General features: G+C 45.1%; 1 protein-coding gene across 10 annotated transcripts in view; it reads right to left on the minus strand.

Annotated features, from left to right (window-relative positions):
* The window catches only part of MYT1L (myelin transcription factor 1 like), a 746,199-nt gene that overhangs the window by 137,026 nt on the left and 590,027 nt on the right, over positions 1 to 19,146 (minus strand). For all 10 annotated transcript variants that reach the window (XM_075341068.1, XM_075341066.1, XM_075341065.1 and 7 more), the window contains one exon: positions 7,198 to 7,332. In XM_075341068.1, coding sequence (XP_075197183.1) covers positions 7,198 to 7,332 — 135 coding nt within the window. The remainder of the gene's footprint in view (positions 1 to 7,197; positions 7,333 to 19,146) is intronic.

Below are 19,146 nucleotides of genomic sequence, written 5' to 3' on the forward strand. Positions count from 1 at the left end.
GCCCTATGGAGGAGTCAGTGGTGTGCATGTAGGGGAGTACAGCCAGGGATGGGGCTCTCCAGCAGACAACACTGGAATGGACCACGTCTCCTCTGCTGTTTTCTGTTTGTTTGGTCTGCCCCGGTGTGAATGTGCGGGAAAAAGAAGCAGGAAGAGAGAGAGAGTGTTCTGAGAGGCCTAGAGGCAGGCACGTCTGAGAGAGTCGGTATCTGGCCTATGAGAAGACCTCACATGGATGAGGCCAGCTGCCCGGTGGTGAGAGGGAAGAAAAGTCCAGCCTCGTCCTACCTGTCAAATGCGCACCACCACATCATCCAGCGTCAGGTCAAATCGATCCTGCGGACAGTGCCACGAGTGTACGCCTGGGTGCGGTGGTTAGGGAACTATATTAGGCTTCCGTAGTCAGAGTGAGGTAGCCGCACTGTCCCTTTAGGGGAGACCAGTTAGGATAGAGGACAGAGCAGGTTTGTTTAATGTTGAATATATACATATTGCTGTACTGCTGTTAAATCTATAGTGTATGTAGTTCTAGTTGTGGCGACCTGGTCAGTATACTTTTGTACTGTGGGTTGTTTTCCCACGTTTACTTCTTTACCCCCCCCCCCCTTACTCTTACCGGCAGCTTGTGTTTGTTATTCCCTGTACATAAACATTCTCCCTGGTTTATCCGTCAATCCGCCTGATCCCATGACTTGCTCTGCATAGCGGAGAGCACTCAGTTAATCACTTTATGCACACAATGTGAGGGTGGTCCCCTCCTTTCACTGTTGTTTTCTGTCAGTAGCTGCCACTTGCTACACCCAGAAGTGTAGCAAGCAACTTCATTGAGGAGGAGCGATCCGTTTCATGCTCTTCCTGTCTTCTCTGCATGCACAGGATAAGTCAATGTCAGCTCTGATGATTTATTCCTTGATGCACTGAACACAGCAGGAGCGCATATCTGATCCTCTCTGAATTCACTCACTACAGTTCAACTGCCAGCAATCTATGATGAAAGGGCCCGACCCGATACTGTGTGCAGGCTGCTGTCTCCTTCACAGTCATTGTTCACACACATCAAAATGGTTAGGGTTCGCACAGCTCTTGCTCTAGCCATGTGTGCCGCCACCACAAGGTAAGTGGATGGGTAAGTATACTGTTCATGACGCCAAAGTTTCAGGGTGTGCCGCCTCCGTGCCAGCAGCCTGCCGCTGCTCGGGTCCGGACCTTCCGGTGGGTGGCTCGAGGGTTTCCGGACCCGGGGGATCCCGTGGACACTCTGAATGAAAAGGGGGTTTTGGTGGATGTATATGTATGGGCTGTGCCGTACTAGGTTCGTGACGCCATCCATGTGGTGATATTGGACACCACTGCTGCAGTTACGGGGCACCCGGGGAAGATGTTGTGCAGCAAGTTGTTAATCCTCCGTGGGCAGGGATGGTGGCCACGGGACCCGTTGGGGTTTGGTAGTGCAGGGAGATGGACGACCGCAGGGTGCTGGTGTACTCACTATTAAGAAAACACACGAGTCTCTGGTAAACTAATGTGATGGTGGTCGGTGCCCGCAGCCGGCTGCGTTCTGGTTCCCCCACCCGGCTGGTGGTCTCTGTCTTTCTCCTGCACCTGTTTTAGAATGGTTGCAACTATGCTTGCAACTTCAGGAGTCAGCTCCCGGCTGGATGTGGCCTAAGGAGCCCTTGACCGCAGACGCTGGCCCGTGGAATCTGCGAGCCATGGCGGTGGCCTTTTATCCCCCTCGGTAGGCTGTTGCCTTCAATCGGGACTTTGGGTTGGACAGGACCTCTAGTCCTGGCCACAATCAGTTAATTAACCAGTTTGAATCGCTTCTGGACCTAGCTTCAGGGTCTGAAGCTGTGTGCTCCGGTTTCCGAGTCGGTTCCCCGGGTCGGTACCGGCAGGCTACTACCCTGTCCCGGTCCACCTCGGTTCCACCGAGCCATCTTCCTGGCTCCTGCAGACGGAGACCACCGTCTGCCTCCTAGCCAAAAGCACCAGGGCTCCTACCCTGGTACCTGTCAGTTTGCCTTTAGGACTGAGACACAGGCCTGACCTCCACTCTCCTCGAACTCTACAACTGATCTGTTTGAACTGTTTACATTCTCCGCCCTCGGGCTGTCTAAAACTCCTAGGTGGGCATCTTCCAACCGCCTGGTTCCGCCTCCTGGTGTGTCTATCAAGCCCCGATGGAGATGACTAGGGTTTTAAGGTTGGCTGATGTCACCTGTGAGGGAAGGGTGTAGTGTGGGGCCCTATTTGTGACTAGCTGGCCCGGCCAGGGCGTCACACTCCTTCTTGGTTAAACACAGACCGTCTGCGGGTTGTCCGACCACCACCAGTTTATTTTGTTTAACTGGAAAAGATAAAAAGATTTTAGAACATCTACAATTATAATAACATATTTACAGAGTTTGAATGCTTTTGTTTCTTCCCTTAACGGGAGGCAGGTTACTTAAACGTTGCATAAAACATTTTTATTAACTGGGACGGGATGGACCGGGTCCTTTTCACTTTAACCCACCCAAGCAAACCTCGCCCTGATGCTGACTTTAAAAACCAGGTCAGCACCCCTTTTTCCCCAGTCCAGGAAACGGGTTCGGGTCCGGTTGTTGCCCACACGGGCCGGGTAATAAGTTCCTTACCCGGCAGTCTCTCTCAGAGGCCCCACGTCCAGGGGACCCCTGGCCCGGAGGGTAGTCACCGGTTTCCGTGGTGACGGGACCTTGGCCTACTCTGCCGCAGGCCCTTTCTCCAACCAGCCTCTCCGGAGACTGCAGGATGATGAAAAGGGTGGTCTGGGGCTATTTACAAGACCCAATAGTTTTTGGGTTGGCCTGCAAGTTCTCAACCATGTCTTTTTGTATGAACAGATAATAAAACAACGGAAACATCGACAGGGTCCCAACGGGGACTTGCAGAAAGGTAGCCGGGAACCGCTGCCACTTAATACTCTTCATATTCAGGGCTGGAGGGAGGCGGAGAGGGGTGGCTGCGCTGTGGGGCACTTCGGGCTACCCTCCTCCGGACATCCAGGGTAAACCACCCCCTCTCTCCGCAGTGCCGGGTATACGTCACCAGCTCTCCTGGTTCCAAGTCCCGGTCGGGATGGCCGATAGGAAGATGCGGGTACACGTCCCTCCGGGACACAAAAATCTCGGCCTCCAGGCCAGGCTCGAAGATGAAACCCCATCCTCATCGGGGGTCAAAGTGCCGGACCTGGCCTTCATATGTCGGGCCCCTCACCCGGTAGGTGGCGTTCCTAAGATTGTCCTTTTCCTGCGTGGTTCTGGATAGGACTTCCGCTTTCCTCTTTTCACGGGCTGCGATTTCCCGGGCCAGCTGGCGCTGCTGCCGCTCCCAATATGGAGCGTCTGTGGCCTGCTCGAAAGAGACCTGCGCGGGGGCCGAGCTAGCTGGAGCACCTCTGTGCCGGCTACGACTGGCACCTTCAGCAGTAGAGGGCCCCGCTGTGACGTGGCTTGTACGGCTGCCCCGCAGGCACATTTCCGCTGCACCTCAGCCGAGGTCGGGAGTCTGGGAGTGGCCAGCTTTGCCCGATGGGCTGGCTTCCAGTCAGGGATCAGCTCCACCTTGGCCGGGCGGACTGCCGGAGCCGTTGTTGTCTCAGGCGCAGCCTCTTCCGGGGCGGTAACGGGTCTTGAGCAAGTCGGGGCACCTTCCGGGTGCGGATGATACGTGGAGCCAGGATCGGTGCCGGGGCGGTGTCGGGCTAACAGTTGGCGGCTTCCTCGGGCTGGTCCTCGCGGGCCAGTGGGACAGACTCCACTGCCAGTATTGTTGGCAGCGGACCGAGTGGGGGGTCAGCAACAACCGTTACGGATGGCGAGAGAGGCAATATAGAGGGCAGGGGCAGACCGGGTCCCTCAGCCTGATTGGCCGGTCCATCGGGGACATAGGGGCGTGGGTCGCTTACCCACTCCTCTAAGGTTGCCTCCACTTCGCGTGCCCGCACGGCCACAGCCAACTCCTCCATCTCGGCCATCCACCGCTCCAGCATAAAGCGCACCTGCGCCTGGATCTAGCGACACATCCATGCAGTCTGGGCTTCTACCCACGCCGCAGTCCCGGGCACGAGCTCCTGCACTCCGGGCTTGTTGGACGAGTCGGCCATGTTGCTCTCACCGGGTCCAGGAACCAGAAGGGTGGCAGGGTCCTGGAGTCCCTGCTCTTTATCTGCTCGGTCACATGTCGCAGAATTTTTACCCGCTCCCCCCCTTGGTCTTTTCCTGGCACTCCTCTTTCTGTCCGGTAAGTTTTGTTTTGCGACTTCCGGCCGTGTTCCCAGGGGGCGGGGCTTCATCTTTTGCGCCCTTTTAGCGGGGAAGAAAACCCTGGGCGGGAATCTTCGCACCAAAAGATGGCGGCAAGATGGCGGTTTCTGGAAATTTTTCAATGGATCACCGCTGACTTCAATAGAAGGCGCAGTTCCACAAGGTAAGTGGATGGGTAAGTATACTGTTCGTGATGCCAAAGTTTCAGGGTGTGCCGCCCTCAGGTCCTCGGGTGGCTCGAGGGTCTCCGGACCCGGGGGATCCCACGGACACTCTGAATGAAAAGGGGTTTTTGGTGGATGTATATGTATGGGCTGGGCCGTACTAGGTTCGTGACGCCACCCACGGTATGTGGTGATATTGGACACCACCGCTGCAGTTACGGGGCACTCGGGGAAAATGTTGTGCAGCAAGTTGTTAACCCCTCCGTGGGCAGGGATGGTGGCCCCGGGACCCGTTGGGGTTTGGTGGTGCAGGGAGATGGGCGACCGCAGGGTGCTGGTGTACTCACTATTAAGAAAACACACGAGTCTCTGGTAAACCATGGTGATAGTGGTCAGTGCCCGCAGTCGGCTGCGTTCTGGTTCCCCCACCCGGCAAGTGGTCTCTGTCTTTCTCCACCTGTTTTAGAACGGTGGACTGCCTGTGCCTGCAACTTCAGGAGTCCGCTCCTGGCTGGATGTGGCCTAAGGAGCCCTTGCCCGCAGACGCTGGCCCGTGGGATCTCTGAGCTGTGGCGGTGGCCTTTTATCCCCCTCGGTAGGCTGTTGCCTTCAATTGGGACTTTGGGTGGGACAAGACCTCTAGACCTGGCCGCAATCAGTTAATTAACCAGTTCCAGTCGCTTCTGGACCTAGCTTTAGGGTCTGAGACCCCCCTGTGTGCTCCGGTTTCCGAGTCGGTTCCCTGGGTCGGTACCGGCGGGCTACAACCCTGTCCCAGTCCAACTCTGATCCACCGAGCCGTCTTCACGGCTCCTGCAGATAGAGACCGCCTCCTAGCCAAAGGCACCAGGGCTCCTACCCTGGTACCTGTCAGTTTGCCTTCAGGCCTGAGACACAGGCCTGACCTCCACTCTCCTCGAACTCTACAACGGATCTGTTTGAACTGTTTACTTTCTTCGCCTTCGGGCTGTCTAAAACTCCTAGGTGGGTGTCTTTCAACCGCCTGGTTCCGCCCCCTGGTGTGTCTATCAAGCCCCGAGGGAGATGACTAGGGTTTTAAGGTTGGCTGATGTCACCTGTGAGGGAAGGGTATAGTGCGGGGCCCTATTTGTGACTACCTGACCCGGCCAGGACGTCACACAAGCATGTGCTGTCAGAGTCAGGAGGGTGGTGTAATAATGGTGTAACAAACTCTAGCTCTAGGTCATGGGAAGGGTTAATCAAAGCAAGCCCCCTCATTTGCATATGGAATATAAAGCATTTTCAAACTAAATACAACAATGAAATACAGTATATACTGCAAATACATTCTTTGCCGATACTAGCGATGTCGCAACGTGCAAAGTACCCCTTACGCTCTAATGTGTGATATTGTCTGTAACTTTCCCCTTTGTATTGTACAGTGCTGTGGAATAAGTTGGCGCAATATAAAGTACTATTATTATTCTTGGGGAACACTTATTATAAGCCATACAGTAATGTATATACACTTTTTTCGTTCACACCTACTTTCTCTAAGATTTTGCACACTTGGCCTATTTAATTTAAAAGATTCACAATACAAAATGCACATTCTTATTGTCATTATATATATACAGCATATATATATATATATATATATATATATGTATATATATATATATATACAGTACAGACCGAACGTTTGGACACACCTTCTCATCTCTAGAACAACTATTAAGAGGAGACTTTGTGCAGCAGATCTTCATGGTAAAATAGCTGCTAGGAAACCACTGCTAAGGACAGGCAACAAGCAGAAGAGACTTGTTTGGGCTAAAGAACACAAGGAATGGACATTAGACCAGTGGAAATCTGCGCTTTGGAGTGATGAGTCCAAATTTGAGATCTTTGAATCCAACCACCGTGTCTTTGTAGAAAAGGTGAACGGATGGACTCTACATGCCTGGTTCCCACCGTCAAGCATGGAGGAGGAGGTGTGATGGTGTGGGGGAGCTTTGCTGGTGACACTGTTGGGGATTTATTCAAAATTGAAGGCATACAGAACCAGCATGCCTACCACAGCATCTTGCAGCGGCATGCTATTCCATCCGGTTTGCGTTTAGTTGGACCATCAATTATTTTTCAACAGGACAATGACCTCAAACACACCTCCAGGCTGTGTAACGGCTATTTGACTAAGAAGGAGAGTGATGGGATGCTATGCCAGATGACCTGGCCTCCACAGTCACCAGACCTGAACCCAATCGAGATGGTTTGTGCTGAGCTGGACCGCAGAGTGAAGGCAAAAGGGACAACAAGTGCTAAGCATCTCTGGGAACTCCTTCAAGACTGTTGGAAACCATTTCCGGTGACTACCGCTTGAAGCTTATCAAGAGAATGCCAAAAGTGTGCAAAGCAGTAATCAAAGCAAAAGGTGGCTACTTTGAAGAACCTAGAATATAAGACATATTTTCCGTTGTTTCACACCTTTTTAAGTATTTCATTCCACATGTTTTCATTCACAGTTTTGATGTCTTTAATGTGAATCTACAATTTTTAGAGTCATGAAAATAAAGAAAACTCTTTGAATGAGAAGGTGTGTCCAAACCTTTGGTCTGTACTGTGTGTATATATATATATATATATATATATATATATATATATATATATATATATACATATATATATATATATATATATATATATATATTATATATATACATACATACATATAGTATATATATACTTATTTAACACATGTAACACATGTATATAGCACAACTTACTTTCTGGTGGTACCCTGTCTTTGTGTGGGCAACCTGATAAACTCCGATGATGGGGATATAAGCCAGTTACATGACCTGTGCCATCACACCCAGGGGTGGGACATTTGCTCTCTTTCTTCTCAGTCCGGGAGAGGTCTATATGTACAGAAAAATAAAAAAAGTGTAATAAATTCTAAACTGTAGGAATGACACAAGACTTTATGAATTACGTAGCTTATATATAATATACAAGCTGACGTAAGTTATTGGTACCGTATCTTATGGTAATTCAAATGTTGTAGTTACGGTATATAGTTTATTACAATCTCTTTACGGATAAAAAAGGCATACCGGTTGCAGAAAATGTAGATATGATGTAATTACACAGAGCTCAAAATTCCGTTCAAATAAAATTTGAAGGTTCTGATACTAACTCAATGGGGGTGGGGAGGAGGTTACAAAGCATTTATACCATTTTTTTGATAATAAAATGTTTTACACATTTTTCATTCTTAAAGAGGGGGTTCACTCCTTTTCATTACTGGCCACATATATATTATATTGAGAAACAAGTTTTCTCTCAAATACCTTGTGTTGCCAATAGTGCCTGTGACTGACGCTATTACGGTCCGCTCTTCCCCATCGCCTGACCCCTGGGCTCCGTGACTTCTGATGTCCAGTCATGTCACGTCAACGTCCTGTTGACCTGACATCACCGCGGCCAGCCCCAGTCTCTGTGGCAGACTGGGCTGTGGGTGGTATTTCACCGCTCGTCACAGCCCAGCATTGCTCCTGCTTGCGTGCTCTGCAGTGATGGAGGGGAGAGCAGGGAGATGCTGGGCTGTGATGCTGGGTTGTGATGAGCTATGAAACGCCGCCCACAGACCAGTCACTCAGGAAGAGGGCCCGCATCAGTTGACGTGACATCGCGTGAAGGGGGTGAGTGAACTGGAATAGCGCCGCTCACAGGCACTATTGAAAATACAAGGTATTTGTGAGAAACCTTGTTTCTCAATATAATATCGATGTGGCTAGTAATGAAAACGGGTGAACCACTCCTTTAACCATTCTATCTTCTTTTTGAGAAATGTATGGGGCTTATTTGGAAGAGGCATGGCCAATAGTGGCCCTGTCTGATTTATTACAATTTATATTTGACTTACATTTAAATTTGTGGCATATGGACAGCCTAATATGAATTACATTTATTAGACATAATTAACTTTTCATAGTTTTTCTGCCTCTTACACCAGGGAGAATCAGCAGTCTTAATAAATTCCTTTCAGTTTTGGTGAACTGCTGAGATTGTTAGATACAAGAAAACTCTTAAGGGGGCTTTACACGCTACGACATCGCTAATGCGAACTCGTTGGGGTCACGGAATTGGTGACGCACATCCGGCCGCATTAGCGATGCCGTTGCGTGTGACACCGATGAGCGATTTTGCATCGTTGCAAAAACGTGCAAAATTGCTCATCGGTGACATGGGGGTCCATTCTCAAAAATCGTTACTGCAGCAGTAACGATGTTGTTCCTCGTTCCTGCGGCAGCACACATCGCTCCGTGTGACACCGCAGGAACGAGGAAGCTCTCCTTACCTGCCTCTTGGCTACTATGCGGAAGGAAGGAGGTGGGCGGAATGTTACGTCCCGCTCAGCTCCGCCCCTCCGCTGCTATTGGGCGGCCGCTCAGTGACGTCGCTGTGATGCCGCACGGACGGCCGCCTTAGAAAGGAGGTGGTTCGCCGGTCACAGCGACGTCGTCGAGCAGGTAAGTAGTGTGACGGGTCTGGACAATGTTGTGCGGCACGGACAACGATTTGCCCATGTCGCGCAACAGATGGGGGTGGGTACCCACACTAGCGATATCGGGACCGATATCGCAGTGTGTAAAGCCCGCTTTAAGTTTGACAATGACTTAGGCTGGCAATGTATATTAAAGTTGGATAAAGCGGGACAAGGTAATCACCTAGAAGAGGGCCTCGCGACAGTCCTCTTATTTTGGATGTCATGGTATAAAGAGATTGGGCATGTTGAATTGGACATACAGTATGTATGAAGGTGGGGGTTGGGAGTAAAAGCTATTACAGTAATAAAATGTGCTTTCAGACAACAGTTATTTAGAGATTAGAGGATCAAATTTCCTGAAATTCACTGTTCGACAAGAATTCAGCTTGCAAAAAAAAATGTCAAGCCGCCATTTTAGCTAACCATTTAGGTCCAGCGAATGGTAAAAAACAAAAAAACCTCACATAAAAAACCTAATACCTCACCACACCACTCAGATCTCCAGCTGACTTGTTATCAGCCGTCCAGTCTTCTTCATTCTGTCATCACACGCTGCATTTCCAGCCTCATCACTATAGGCCAGGACTTCCAGATGCATTCAGGCCTTGGGGGTCACTGCGCCACATAAGATTACAACATCGCAACAAAATTCCATGCGCTGTGACATTATAACATGCAGTGACTGGCCAGAAGGTCAAGCTTTATATAAAGAGAATGGAGATGATTCGCATGGCATTAGAAAGGAGGAGACTAATGATGGTCGAGCATGCTCAGAGTCACCACTGATCGAAACTTGATCAAGCATAAGGGGTGCTTTGGTACTCGCGGTGCTTGACCGAGTGTCAGGGTGCTTGGATTTTTTGTACGTGAAACAAGAGCGCAGTGAATAATGGGAGCCGGCACCCCAGTGCATTGTCTGAATGGCTCGCAATGGGGGTGAAAAAAACATTTTCGCATGTAGTGTGTCAAAAAATATAAAATAAAACCCATCCTCCTTCGGAAATTCTCTGTTTATGGCTGGTTGGACGAGAGTGGAGAGCCAAACTACCCAATCAGTGACTTCCATTATACTCGGTAGTCGAGCTGAGCCTGGTCAAAGCGTCTGACCTGCTCGACTCGAGTATTTTTGTGCTCGCGCATCACTAGAGAAGACCAGATGGCTGTCATCGAGTACTGGGGCAGCTACAGGGGTAACTGGTGATGTGAGTATTAGTTTTCTTACATTTATTATGATCTGTGGTCTCAAGAGATCTCAAGAGAGCATAATAAGAACATTCAATTTGCAGCTGATTTTACATGACTCCTACTGTATTATGGGGAAAAGTCAAATCCAAAATCCTTAGCTCATCACTACGGTTATCCAAACTGCATGACCAACTTTGGACCTCAAATTGACCACAATAAAGTTCCTAAATGCTGATAAAGTAATACACAGTATGTATGCAATATTTCATTTTGTATTCTGGATTTTGACTTCTGTATAGACTCTACACCATACAAACACTCAACGTGAAAACTGCATTGCCATGTATCCAAGTCCTTAGTAGAGTTGAGCGCGGTTCGAGGTTCTCCAGTTCTAAGCTCGAGTGATTTTTGGGGCTGTTCGAGATCGAACTAGAACTCGAGCTTTTTGCAAAAGCTCGATAGTTCTAGATACGTTCGAGAACGGTTCTAGCAGCAAAAAGCAGGGCTTTTTACAGCTACAGTGAGCAGGAGCCATCGCTGGCAGCCTGCCAGAAGCTGGTAACCAAGATAAACATCGGGTATCCATGCAAAGCGCTTTGGTTAGTAACCCGATGTTTATCTTAGTTACGTGCAGGAAGCCCACACTTCCCCGCTCAGCTCGCTCCGCCCCCTCCTGCCCGCGGCATGTACACATACATACACACACACACACACACACGGTCCCGCTCGGCTTACCTGCGGTGATGAAGTCCCGCCATCACGACCTCAGCGCTGTCACTGTCCTCCATGGCCGCCGCTTGTCACATCACCTCTCTCTTCTGACCCGAGACTGACTAGCGGTGACGTCACGGACCTCTCGCGATACTTGAGGGGAAGGCGCCGGTCATTGAACTCAGTGACAGGGGCTGTCAGTGTGCTGGAGATCAGCGCAGGTAATGTACCTCGCTGACAGCAGCACTTGTCACCCCCCTGCAGTGACCTGGGCTGACCCATTGATGTTAGCTCAGGTCACTGCATTGCTCTCCCAGCCAATGGGGAACATCCTGCTCTTCATTGACTGGGACAGTGTGGATCGTCATGGCAACCCCTTGGATTACACCAGACCTGGATTTGTTTTTCATTCTAATAAATTGGTTAAAGAGGGAATGTTTTGGGGAGTGTTTTTTCAAATAAAAATGTGTTTGTCGTCTATTTTTTTTTATTACTGACTGGGTTGGTGATGTTGGGTATCTGATAGACGCCTGACCTCACCAACCCCAGGGCTTGATGCCAGGTGACATTACACATCTGGTATTAACCCCATATATTACCCCGTTTGCCACCGCACCAGGGCGCGGGATGAGCTGGGGCGAAGCACCAGGATTGGCGCATCTAATGGATGCGCCACTTCTGGGGCGGCTGCGGCCTGCTATTTTTAGGCTGGGGAGAGTCCAATAACCATGGACCTCCCTAGTCTGAGAATATCAGGCCCCAGCTGTCTGCTTTACCTTGGCTGGTGATCCAATTTTGGGGGACCCCTACGTGTTTTTTTTTTTAAATTATTTATTTAATTTAAAATAACAGCGTGGGGTGCCCTCAGTTTTGGATTACCAGCCAAGGTGAGGTTGCCAGCTGTGGTCTGCAGGCTACAGCCGTCTGCTTTACCCTAGCTGGCTACAAAACTAGGGGGAACCCTACGTCATTTTTTTTTTCATTTTTTTGGCTAAATACAAAGCTAAGCACCCCTTAGTGCCACATGAAAGGCACCAAAGGGTGCTCCACTTTTTCTCCATTTTTTCTCCACTTTTTCTACATTTTTCTCCACTTTTTCTACATTTTTTTCTCCACTTTTTCTCCACTTATTCTCCACTTTTTCTCCACTTATTCTCCACTTTTTTTCCATAAGTGGAGAAAAAGTGGAGAAAAAGTGGAGAAAAAGTGGAGAAAAAATGGAGAAAAAGTGGAGAAAAAGTGGAGAAAAAAAGGAAAAAAAGTAGAGAATTTTTTTCTCCACTTTTTCTCCACTTATTCTCCACTTTTTCTCCACTTTTTCTCCACTTTTTCTCTCCACTTTTTCTCCACTTTTTCTCCACTTTTTCTCCACTTTTTCTCCACTTTTTCTCCATTTTTTTTCTCCACTTTTTCTCCACTTTTTCTCCACTTATTCTCCACTTATTCTCCACTTTTTTTCCATAAGTGGAGAAAAAGTGGAGAAAAAGTGGAGAAAAAGTGGAGAAAAAGTGGAGAAAAAATGGAGAAAAAGTGGAGAAAAAGTGGAGAAAAAAAGGAAAAAAAGTAGAGAATTTTTTTCTCCACTTTTTCTCCACTTATTCTCCACTTTTTCTCTCCACTTTTTCTCCAATTTTTCTCCACTTTTTCTCCACTTTTTCTCCATTTTTTCTCCATTTTTTCTCTCCACTTTTTCTCCAATTTTTCTCCACTTTTTCTCCACTTTTTCTCCACTTTTTCTCCATTTTTTCTCCATTTTTTTTCTCCACTTTTTCTCCACTTTTTCTCCACTTTTTCTCCACTTTTTCTCTCCACTTTTTCTCCAATTTTTCTCCACTTTTTCTCCACTTTTTCTCCATTTTTTCTCCATTTTTTCTCTCCACTTTTTCTCCAATTTTTCTCCATTTTTTCTCCACTTTTTCTCCACTTTTTCTCCATTTTTTCTCCATTTTTTTCTCCACTTTTTCTCCACTTTTTCTCCACTTTTTCTCCACTTTTTCTCCATTTTTTCTCCACTTTTTCTCCACTTATTCTCCACTTTTTCTCCACTTTTTCTCCATTTTTTTCTCCACTTTTTTTTCCACTTTTTCTCCACTTTTTCTCCACTTTTTCTCCACTTTTTTTTCCATTTTTTTCTCCACTTTTTCTCCACTTTTGCTCCACTTTTTCTCCATTTTTTCTCCACTTTTTCTCCACTTTTTTTCCATTTTTTTCTCCACTTTTTCTCCACTTTTTCTCCATTTTTTTTCTCCACTTTTTCTCCACTTTTTCTCCACTTTTTCTCCATTTTTTTCTCCACTTATGGAGAAAAAGTGGAGAAAAAGTGGAGAAAAAGTGGAGAAAAAAATGGAGAAAAAGTGGAGAAGTGGAGAAAAAGTGGAGAAAAAAATGGAGAAAAAGTGGAGAATTTTTTTCTCCACTTTTTCTCCACTTATTCTCCACTTTTTCTCCACTTTTTCTCCATTTGTTTCTCCACTTTTTCTCCATTTTTTTCTCCACTTTTTCTCCACTTTTTCTCCACTTTTTCTCCATTTTTTTTCTCCACTTTTTCTCCACTTTTTCTCCATTTTTTTCTCCACTTTTTCTCCACTTTTTCTCCACTTTTTCTCCACTTATGGAGAAAAAGTGGAGAAAAAGTGGAGAAAAAAATTGGGAAAAAGTGGAGAAAAAGTGGAGAAAAAGTGGAGAAAAAAATGGAGAAAAAGTGGAGAAAAAAATGGAGAAAAAGTGGAGAAAAAGTGGAGAAAAAGTGGAGAAAAAAATGGAGAAAAAGTGGAGAATTTTTTTCTCCACTTTTTCTCCACTTATTCTCCACTTTTTCTCCACTTTTTCTCCATTTTTTTCTCCACTTTTTCTCCAGTTTTTCTACACTTTTTCTCCATTTTTTTCTCCACTTTTTCTCCACTTTTTCTCCACTTTTTTTCCATTTTTTTCTCCACTTTTTCTCCACTTTTGCTCCACTTTTTCTCCATTTTTTCTCCACTTTTTCTCCACTTTTTCTCCACTTTTTTTCCATTTTTTTCTCCACTTTTTCTCCACTTTTTCTCCATTTTTTTTCTCCACTTTTTCTCCACTTTTTCTCCATTTTTTCTCCACTTATGGAGAAAAAGTGGAGAAAAAGTGGAGAAAAAAATGGAGAAAAAAATGGAGAAAAAGTGGAGAAAAAGTGGAGAAAAAGTGGAGAAAAAAATGGAGAAAAAAATGGAGAAAAAGTGGAGAAAAAATGGAGAAAAAGTGGAGAAAAAAATGGAGAAAAAGTGGAGAATTTTTTTCTCCACTTTTTCTCCACTTATTCTCCACTTTTTCTACACTTTTTCTCCATTTTTTTCTCCACTTTTTCTCCGGTTTTTCTACACTTTTTCTCCATTTTTTTCTCCATTTTTTTCTCCATTTTTTTCTCCATTTTTTTCTCCACTTTTTCTCCACTTTTTCTCCATAAGTGGAGAAAAAATGGAGAAAAAGTGGAGAAAAAAATGGAGAAAAAGTGGAGAAAAAGTGGAGAAAAAAAATGGAGAAAAAGTGGAGAAATAACTGGAGTAAAAGTGGAGAAAAAAATGGAGAAAAAGTGGAGAAAAAGTGGAGAAAAAGTGGAGAAAAAGTGGAGAAAAAAATGGAGAAAAAGTGGAGAAAAAGTGGAGAAAAAGTGGAGAAAAAAATGGAGAAAAAGTGGAGAATTTTTTTCTCCACTTTTTCTCCACTTATTCTCCACTTTTTCTCCACTTTTTCTCCATTTTTTTCTCCACTTTTACTCCAGTTATTCTCCACTTTTTCTCCACTTTTTCTCCACTTTTTCTCCATTTTTTTCTCCATTTTTTCTCCACTTTTTCTCCATTCTTTTTCTATGGTCGGTCTACCCATTAGCTCTGCCATGCACACTGTAGCTCTACACCTACTGCACATGTTACTTTATGATTGACATCTCTTTCGTACCAGAGCTGTCTAAGTCTACTCTGACCCCATATTTGTCATTACTATATTGTCCTTGTACTGTATTATGACATTTGTATCATGTGTTTCATTTCTTGCTGTGTTGCAATTTTTTTGCTGCATCCCAATTGTGCCTCTACATTGTTCGAGTTTATGTTATTGTTCTCTCACTCTTATGTGATACTGATTATTGTCATTTTTCATGATTACATGCAGATAAGTCCAATCTGACGAAGGCTCAGGCCGAAACGTCATTTGTAACTTGTTTTGGACAAAAACATATATGCTTATGAAAACATTTTTTTTCTTAATACGGACCAATAAAGAGTGATTTTGCATTACTATCCGTTGTGACTTACTGACTTAGTCTGGGAGATTTAGAGTGCCGAGGTTACTCACTAATTTTATCTATTATTACCTCTGAGCACCTATATACCAGTGAGCAGAGCTTCCTCTACAGTAGTTCTCCTGATTAGGCATGCCCTTACCTCATGAGCAGGGCATTGCAGCTTTGGTAGCAACCATTACGACATGGACTCTGCTGCTGTGGACCCGAGAAGAGTGAGTGCAGATTCATTGCACCCACACTCCTCACATGAAGGGTCCGCACTCCTAGAAAATGAGGGATACGTTCCCTGAGTGTCTCCCCCCCAATATTTCATTTTGTATTCTGGATTTTGACTTCTGTATAGACTCTACACCATACAAACACTCAACGTGAAAACTGCATTGCCATGTATCCAAGTCCTTAGTAGAGTTGAGCGCGGTTCGCGGTTCGAGGTTCTCCAGTTCTAAGCTCGAGTGATTTTTGGGGCTGTTCGAGATCGAACTAGAACTCGAGCTTTTTGCAAAAGCTCGATAGTTCTAGATACGTTCGAGAACGGTTCTAGCAGCAAAAAGCAGGGCTTTTTACAGCTACAGTGAGCAGGAGCCATCGCTGGCAGCCTGCCAGAAGCTGGTAACCAAGATAAACATCGGGTATCCAAGCAAAGCGCTTTGGTTAGTAACCCGATGTTTATCTTAGTTACGTGCAGGAAGCCCACACTTCCCCGCTCAGCTCGCTCCGCCCCCTCCTGCCCGCGGCATGTACACATACATACACACACACACACACACACACACACGGTCCCGCTCGGCTTACCTGCGGTGATGAAGTCCCGCCATCACGACCTCAGCGCTGTCACTGTCCTCCATGGCCGCCGCTTGTCACATCACCTCTCTCTTCTGACCCGAGACTGACTAGCGGTGACGTCACGGACCTCTCGCGATACTTGAGGGGAAGGCGCCGGTCATTGAACTCAGTGACAGGGGCTGTCAGTGTGCTGGAGATCAGCGCAGGTAATGTACCTCGCTGACAGCAGCACTTGTCACCCCCCTGCAGTGACCTGGGCTGACCCATTGATGTTAGCTCAGGTCACTGCATTGCTCTCCCAGCCAATGGGGAACATCCTGCTCTTCATTGACTGGGACAGTGTGGATCGTCATGGCAACCCCTTGGATTACACCAGACCTGGATTTGTTTTTCATTCTAATAAATTGGTTAAAGATGGAATGTTTTGGGGAGTGTTTTTTCAAATAAAAATGTGTTTGTCGTCTATTTTTTTTTATTACTGACTGGGTTGGTGATGTTGGGTATCTGATAGACGCCTGACCTCACCAACCCCAGGGCTTGATGCCAGGTGACATTACACATCTGGTATTAACCCCATATATTACCCCGTTTGCCACCGCACCAGGGCGCGGGATGAGCTGGGGCGAAGCACCAGGATTGGCGCATCTAATGGATGCGCCACTTCTGGGGCGGCTGCGGCCTGCTATTTTTAGGCTGGGGAGAGTCCAATAACCATGGACCTCCCTAGTCTGAGAATATCAGGCCCCAGCTGTCTGCTTTACCTTGGCTGGTGATCCAATTTTGGGGGACCCCTACGTGTTTTTTTTTTTTAAATTATTTATTTAATTTAAAATAACAGCGTGGGGTGCCCTCAGTTTTGGATTACCAGCCAAGGTGAGGTTGCCAGCTGTGGTCTGCAGGCTACAGCCGTCTGCTTTACCCTAGCTGGCTACAAAACTAGGGGGAACCCTACGTCATTTTTTTTTCATTTTTTTGGCTAAATACAAAGCTAAGCACCCCTTAGTGCCACATGAAAGGCACCAAAGGGTGCTCCACTTTTTCTCCATTTTTTCTCCACTTTTTCTACATTTTTCTCCACTTTTTCTACATTTTTTTCTCCACTTTTTCTCCACTTATTCTCCACTTATTCTCCACTTTTTCTCCACTTATTCTCCACTTTTTTTCCATAAGTGGAGAAAAAGTGGAGAAAAAGTGGAGAAAAAATGGAGAAAAAGTGGAGAAAAAAAGGAAAAAAAGTAGAGAATTTTTTTCTCCACTTTTTCTCCACTTTTTCTCCACTTTTTCTCCACTTTTTCTCTCCACTTTTTCTCCAATTTTTCTCCACTTTTTCTCCACTTTTTCTCCACTTTTTCTCCACTTTTTCTCCATTTTTTCTCCATTTTTTTTCTCCACTTTTTCTCCACTTTTTCTCCACTTTTTCTCCACTTTTTCTCCACTTTTTCTCCACTTATTCTCCACTTTTTCTCCACTTATTCTCCACTTTTTTTCCATAAGTGGAGAAAAAGTGGAGAAAAAGTGGAGAAAAAGTGGAGAAAAAGTGGAGAAAAAATGGAGAAAAAGTGGAGAAAAAGTGGAGAAAAAAAGGAAAAAAAGTAGAGAATTTTTTTCTCCACTTTTTCTCCACTTATTCTCCACTCTTTTTCTCCAATTTTTCTCCACTTTTTCTCCACTTTTTCTCCACTTTTTCTCCATTTTTTCTCCATTTTTTCTCCATTTTTTCTCTCCACTTTTTCTCCAATTTTTCTCCACTTTTTCTCCACTTTTTCTCCACTTTTTCTCCATTTTTTCTCCATTTTTTTTCTCCACTTTTTCTCCACTTTTTCTCCACTTTTTCTCCACTTTTTCTCCACTTTTTCTCCAATTTTTCTCCACTTTTTCTCCACTTTTTCTCCATTTTTTCTCCATTTTTTCTCTCCACTTTTTCTCCACTTTTTCTCCACTTTTTCTCCACTTTTTCTCCATTTTTTCTCCATTTTTTTTCTCCACTTTTTCTCCACTTTTTCTCCACTTTTTCTCCACTTTTTCTCCACTTTTTCTCCATTTTTTCTCCACTTTTTCTCCACTTTTTCTCCACTTTTTTTCCATTTTTTTCTCCACTTTTTCTCCACTTTTTCTCCATTTTTTTTCTCCACTTTTTCTCCACTTTTTCTCCACTTTTTCTCCACTTTTTCTCCATTTTTTTCTCCACTTTTTCTCCACTTATGGAGAAAAAGTGGAGAAAAAGTGGAGAAAAAAATGGAGAAAAAGTGGAGAAGTGGAGAAAAAGTGGAGAAAAAAATGGAGAAAAAGTGGAGAATTTTTTTCTCCACTTTTTCTCCACTTATTCTCCACTTTTTCTCCACTTTTTCTCCATTTGTTTCTCCACTTTTTCTCCATTTTTTTCTCCACTTTTTCTCCACTTTTTCTCCATTTTTTTTCTCCACTTTTTCTCCACTTTTTCTCCATTTTTTTCTCCACTTTTTCTCCACTTTTTCTCCACTTATGGAGAAAAAGTGGAGAAAAAGTGGAGAAAAAAATTGGGAAAAAGTGGAGAAAAAGTGGAGAAAAAGTGGAGAAAAAAATGGAGAAAAAGTGGAGAAAAAAATGGAGAAAAAGTGGAGAAAAAGTGGAGAAAAAGTGGAGAAAAAAATGGAGAAAAAGTGGAGAATTTTTTTCTCCACTTTTTCTCCACTTTTTCTCCACTTTTTCTCCATTTTTTTCTCCACTTTTTCTCCAGTTTTTCTACACTTTTTCTCCATTTTTTTCTCCACTTTTTCTCCACTTTTTCTCCACTTTTTCTCCACTTTTTCTCCACTTTTTTTCCATTTTTTTCTCCACTTTTTCTCCACTTTTGCTCCACTTTTTCTCCATTTTTTCTCCACTTTTTCTCCACTTTTTCTCCACTTTTTTTCCATTTTTTTCTCCACTTTTTCTCCACTTTTTCTCCATTTTTTTTCTCCACTTTTTCTCCACTTTTTCTCCATTTTTTCTCCACTTATGGAGAAAAAGTGGAGAAAAAGTGGAGAAAAAAATGGAGAAAAAAATGGAGAAAAAGTGGAGAAAAAGTGGAGAAAAAGTGGAGAAAAAAATGGAGAAAAAAATGGAGAAAAAGTGGAGAAAAAATGGAGAAAAAGTGGAGAAAAAAATGGAGAAAAAGTGGAGAATTTTTTTCTCCACTTTTTCTCCACTTATTCTCCACTTTTTCTACACTTTTTCTCCATTTTTTTCTCCACTTTTTCTCCGGTTTTTCTA

The sequence above is a fragment of the Anomaloglossus baeobatrachus genome, chromosome 3, assembly GCF_048569485.1.
Source record: "Anomaloglossus baeobatrachus isolate aAnoBae1 chromosome 3, aAnoBae1.hap1, whole genome shotgun sequence".
NCBI classification, from domain to species: Eukaryota; Metazoa; Chordata; class Amphibia; order Anura; family Aromobatidae; genus Anomaloglossus; species Anomaloglossus baeobatrachus.